The following is a 5656-nucleotide window of genomic DNA, read 5'->3' as shown; positions in this document are numbered from 1 at the left end:
TTTGCTTATAATCGTGCGGTTCACTCGGCTACAAAACTATCTCCTTTTGAGATAGTCTATGGAATTAACCGCTTGTCGCCACTGGATTTAGTACCCTTGCCTCAGAAAGAACAGGTTTGCCAAGATGGTTTAAGACGTGGAGAAATCATCAAGAAGTTACATGACAAGGCCAAAGACAACTTGGAAAAGAAAAATGCCGACAACAAACGCAAAGCTGATCGGGGAAGGAAGGAAATGTTATTTGAACCAGGGGATTGGGTCTGGCTACATATGCGACCTGAGAGGTTTCCAACGCAGAGAGCATCGAAGCTAGCACCAAGAGGCGACGGTCCATTCAAGATCCTTGAGAAGATCAACGATAATGCCTATCGTCTTGAGCTACCGAGTGAGGTAAGAATTTCCCATACGTTTAATGTCGTTGACTTGTCTGCTTATGATCCAGGAGATTCATTTTTGAGGACAAAACCTTCTGAAGAGGGAGGGAATGATGCGGACATCGACTTTAACCAAACTGCTGAACTACATCTTGTACTACATCCTACACTACATCCTGTACCAGAAGTCCGAGAAGGTCCCATGACACGTTCAAAGTCTAAAAAACTCAAGAAAAGGTTCAATTTAGTTGTGCAAGACATTCTAAGCTCCTTAGAGCAGGAGGAAGTAAACTGGTCCGTAGCACCCCAAACCGGATATGATCCAATAACCGAAGAAGAGCTTGCTGAAGCTTTCACCCAAATGAGTCTTGAACGAACTACTCCCCAAGGTATGAAATCTTCTGTGACAGGTCCAGAAGCCCCTAGAAGCCAAGAGAAGACTTTAGAGCTGCAGGAGACGTACGAGACAAGCTTCACTTCCGAGAGTGATCAAGAGAGTCAAGATCAAGACCAAGACACCAAGGACGTGGAAGAGCTCCAAGACACCAAGGACGTGGAAGAGCTCCAAGACACTGATCAAGATACTCAAGAGGAACTCCAGGAAGGCCCCTACTTCAAGAAACCAACAAGTAAACGAGCACAAGATATGACTCCTGAAGTAGGTCAGCGAGTACTACAGGAAGTGACTCAGAGAACGTCTATTGGGCCTAAAACGCATCCCGGTAAGTTTTATTCAATTTATACTATCTTTGCAGGTCCAATAAGCCCACACAACAGCTAGACTCGTCATCAAAGCGTGCTCCTCAAGAGAGTTTAAGTAGTTTCCTTATTTAGTTATTTTCTTTCTAAAAACAATGGTTTTTGTGTTTTGCTTTTATTTGCTTCCTTTTTTGTGTTTTTGCATTTATTTTCGGCCCTAGGGCTAGCTGAAGGACTCTTATAAAGTCCCCCTGCAGCAGTTGTACGATTTTCACCTTTGATTATCAATAAAGAACCCGAATTTTCTTACTTCTTCTCTTTAAGTGTTCTTAAGAGAATAAGCTTGTTCTTTGTCTTGTGTGTGTGATTCACCAAGGCTGAGTTCGTGTACTGTATCATAGACCAATCACATCTCTGTGGTGTACTTCAATCCGCCATCACTTTCCTCTATTTCGATCCCACACGAGAGAAGCGACCGCCATCGTGTCAGATCTACATCATCGATCATCAATCCTTCACAAGAGAGAAGCGACCGCCAGCTTGTGAAGCCACCATCTCTATCCCGATATAAGTCTCACCACCGAGTCTTGTATCAGTTATCAATAAATTTCGCATTTTACGCTCCTACACTTCCGATAATAATTTTTCAAACTAAAGAGCATTGTGATATCTTTCATATCTTAGTGTTTCTTTTGTAGAATATATATAGGACACTACAACACATATATCATAATGATATTATTCAAATAATTGCTTTTAACTGAAACAACGAAACCGATCTCTAAAGAAAAGACAGAAGAAAAATTACCAACGAAAACAATAAGAAATATAAGCCTTCCTCTTCAATCATGAAGAGCAGGAGGCGATTTGTGTGGCAATCTCCGGCCAAGCACAAAGCTGGTGAACAAATGCAAAGCTCGTGAAGGCTGCGAGTACGGTACCATATGAGCCGCTCCTCTCACCGTTGCGAATGTCACTAGATTCCCATACTCTATTACCCATCCGCCAACCTTGTAACGTCAATAAGTTTACAATTAGGGGTAGACATAAGTACATAACCGAACAAACTAAAAAAATTTAAATTGAAAACAACGGTAGTAATTTTCTTACACCTAAACGAAGTCAAAATCAAAACAAATTTAGTCTATCAAAAGATTCATTATAAACTAAACTGTATACCAAAAAATAAATTTCATTATACATAACATATAAAACTTAGTTTAAATTACATACATAACTTTATTTAGATTATTTTTCCACTTTTATACGAAAAAAAACCCGAACCAAACCTACTTTTCATAAAACCAAATCGAAAGCCAATGAAATCGAAACCAAGCGAAAAATACCGAATGCTCAAACCAAGGGCAGAGCATACTTAATGTTTTCTGTGGAACAAACCTGTCCTTTGTCAAACCAAGCTCCATAGGGAACTGTGGTATTGAAGTTGAGATCATCTGCAAGTTCTTTTACCAAAGTCCTTGAACCAAGAAGTGGAATTACAGAATCTTGATCCCCACTGCATGTTTTCATTTAAACAAAAAAAATTTGTATGTTTACCACCAAATTGCAAAAGTAGAAGAATAAATTAAGAAAGGGTATAAAATGGAATCAATACCTGAAGACCCAAACATGGACTTTGCTCTTCACGATTCTCTTAAGAATTGGAAGCATATTGGTGTTCCCGTCAGTGTAATTGTATTTCAAGAGGCTGTGAGGATGAAACATAATCTTAAATAAATTATGAGATATATAACATTAGAGATGGTTCAAGTTATTCTATACCTGCTACACATAGACCATTGATATGGCAGTTGAGTTCGATTAGCATGGAGAGCCTTTTGAACCTCAGGAAGAGTTAAATACAATTGCTCTTCATAACTCATGCACACGTCCACCCCAAAACTCATCTTTGTACCCTGAAAATCATTTTTGAAGCGTTTTTTTTTTGTCAACAACATTATGAAGTTTGAACATATTTGATTGCGCATATATGGTACTAGCAGAAACCATTAGGTGATATATCTTTATCCATTTGAAATGCCGGCTTTACCATTTTCATGTGAAAAAATAATCAAAATTATTTTGAAATAAAATATATTTTCAGCCTTGAATTAATTCATTAGAATTTGTGGTTATGTTTGGAAAAAAGTAATGATATAAATTATTAAATGTAAATGCAACCAACATAGTAGAAGTCTTGGGGGCAAACTACTCGTTTCCTTTTTTTTTTCTTACCATTTTCTTGAGCCTGAGCTCTTGCTCGAAGAGGGAGGGGTAGCAGATATCGAGAAGGATGTCGTAGTAATTGACATATTGAGTGATGATGGTTCCGGCTTGACTCACCACGGCTTCGCAAGATTTGCTTATGTTGTGCGAACCTGTGAATGAGTAATCTTCAAAGTCGCATTGGTTCATAATAGTGAGGCCAAGTTCATCAGATATCATCCCGTGTGACCAGAAGAACTCATACATCGCTGGAATATCGCGGTCAAGCTTCAAAAGTGGATTCCCGATCTGATCAAAAGCAGAGGAATCAATCAAAAACAGAGCAAAACAGAGATTTGAATAGAACTTTTTTTGTTCTTATTGCTTACTGCAATCCCTTTGAGATTGAACTTGAATCTGTTTGTGCGTTGTTGGTTGTATTCAAGTATCACATCAGCTAATTGAGGTATGTAGTGTCCTGCATAGCTTTCGCCAGCGAGAAAGAGGTTTCGAGTCTTGAATTGTGGAAATTTTTCTAACCATCTTAACATGAACACCAGCATATCCTTGGCTATTATTGAAAACATCATTCAAGAACAAGTCTATTAAAAACCTTTATTAATTTAAAAATTTTAAATAATGACAAAAGATGATTTAATCATTTGAAATATTATGTAATACCAGTGGATTCATCGCCAGTGGTGTAATCAGAAGTTGTATTCGAATAAGACCATCCTACTCCAGCCGGTGAATCCACAAACAATAGATTTGAGGCTAATTCACAATAATTAAAGTAACAACACAAACTTTGTCATTGTTAAACACAATTTACATTTTTCAGTCTAAGAGATACTAGTGGAGAGGGAGAGAGACCTTTGTTCCAAGATTTGGGATTTCTACGGAGGCCACGACCATTTCCGATGGGGTAAAATGGACCCAACTCTGTAAAAGCTCCTCCTCCTATGGAAGAACAGCCTGGTCCTGCAACAATTCCTCTGTTTTTATTAGAGGTGGCCTTATAAATTTTATAATTCTAACTCGCAATATATATAAATATATATATATATATATATATATTTTTGAATGAATGTAAAATTTATTCATCAAAATATATATATATAAATAAACTAAATATATATTTGATCATTTCTCAAAAAGTACGTAGTTTTGTTGAGTGATGTCACATAGCCATTATCCGAGTTCAAATCCGTATAATGCATCTTATTGGTGAAAAAAACAAATTTTAAAGAAAAACGTTAGACAGTAATCAAACCTCCATTGAGCCAAAGAGTTAAAGGTTTAGAGTGGGGTTGCTTCTCGGCTTCGACGAAGTAATAAAAGAGACTCCGACCAGCTTTGACATCGATATCGACATAACCCGCGAATTGTCTGAATGCCACTTCCGGTTGTCCAGGCAGCTTTGTCACAAGATCTTCTATTGGAAATCCCTCAGCTAAATTACCATTATAACCCCACCACCACTGCAACACCATTACTACGACTGCTACTTCTAGGAACCGCCACTTACCTCCCGCCATTTCTCTCTCTCTCTCTCTCTCTATCTCTCTCTCTTATTGGGGAGGCTCGCTCTCTGTGTTTTAACTTCCGTTCTATGTTTCTGTGCCTTGTGTACATGTATTGGTAACGTTATTTATAGACAACCACTTCTATAAAAGTTTTTCACTCTAATAATTAAATTAAGTAACGTGTAAAATAAAATAATGGACAATTGCATTCTATAACCAAAAAGATATTATAATGTAGAGAGTAATCACATAAATGAGTTGGCTTTGATATTCATATTGTGTAATATATAATCTATATTTTTCCTTCGATGCAACATGAGCAAGCATTATTGACTTCCCCTCTTCATCCCCTAACACATGTACACACACCACATATGTGTACTTCTTACTTCTCACTTTCTTCCTTTTTCTTAGTATTTCCCCACTAGCTCTTATCATATTTGCTTTGGAAATTTTAAAAAATAAACTCGAATCAAACTTGCAAATTCTACTAAAAAACAGATTCAACTTTTTTGAAAAATGAATAAATAATATTAAGTTTAATACTATATAGAACGATGTGAACAATATATATATATATATATATATATATATTATATAGAACGTAATATTATTTTATTTTACATCATTATATATATAAACCATACTCTACATTAATTCTTTCACAGTTAAGAAATAAATACTATTCTATAAATAATTTGATTACAGTTTATCAGAATTTGTATTTGCATGCTTTTGTCATTGTTAATTTGTTATTTTTGGCAAAAATACAACGTGGGTGAAAATTACATTTTGGATGAGCATTCGATTCAGTTATACAAAATTACAGATTAGGACAAAGAAAACTAATAA

The 5656-nt window shown here is 36.4% G+C and overlaps 1 protein-coding gene across 1 annotated transcript; it reads right to left on the bottom strand.

The window, feature by feature from the left end:
• Positions 1-1690: 1690 nt before the first annotated feature.
• On the bottom strand, positions 1691-5093 carry LOC9327334 (serine carboxypeptidase-like 44). Its single transcript, XM_002891226.2, has 9 exons — positions 4552-5093; positions 4152-4259; positions 3960-4052; positions 3668-3849; positions 3309-3587; positions 2856-2989; positions 2689-2781; positions 2472-2589; positions 1691-2083 (listed from the first exon to the last, which is right to left on the bottom strand). The coding sequence occupies exons 1-9, from the start codon at positions 4814-4816 to the stop codon at positions 1916-1918; spliced, it is 1440 nt and encodes a 479-aa protein (XP_002891272.1). The 5' UTR covers positions 4817-5093; the 3' UTR covers positions 1691-1915.
• Between the last annotated feature and the right edge of the window lie 563 nt (positions 5094-5656).

The sequence above is a fragment of the Arabidopsis lyrata genome (assembly GCF_000004255.2).
Source record: "Arabidopsis lyrata subsp. lyrata unplaced genomic scaffold ARALYscaffold_1, whole genome shotgun sequence".
NCBI classification, from domain to species: Eukaryota; Viridiplantae; Streptophyta; class Magnoliopsida; order Brassicales; family Brassicaceae; genus Arabidopsis; species Arabidopsis lyrata.
Note: the sequence above shows the minus strand (reverse complement) of the source record. Positions and strands in the feature narration are given on the sequence as shown.

Coding starts and splice junctions, on each gene's coding strand:
- LOC9327334 (XM_002891226.2), bottom strand. CDS start 4,816: ATGGCGGGAGGTAAGTGGCGGTTCCTAGAAGTAGCAGTCGTAGTAATG. Junction 3,588..3,667: donor TCAATCTCAAAGGGATTGCA/GTAAGCAATAAG, acceptor GCTTTTGATCAG/ATCGGGAATCCACTTTTGAA. Junction 2,590..2,688: donor GTCCATGTTTGGGTCTTCAG/GTATTGATTCCA, acceptor GAAAACATGCAG/TGGGGATCAAGATTCTGTAA.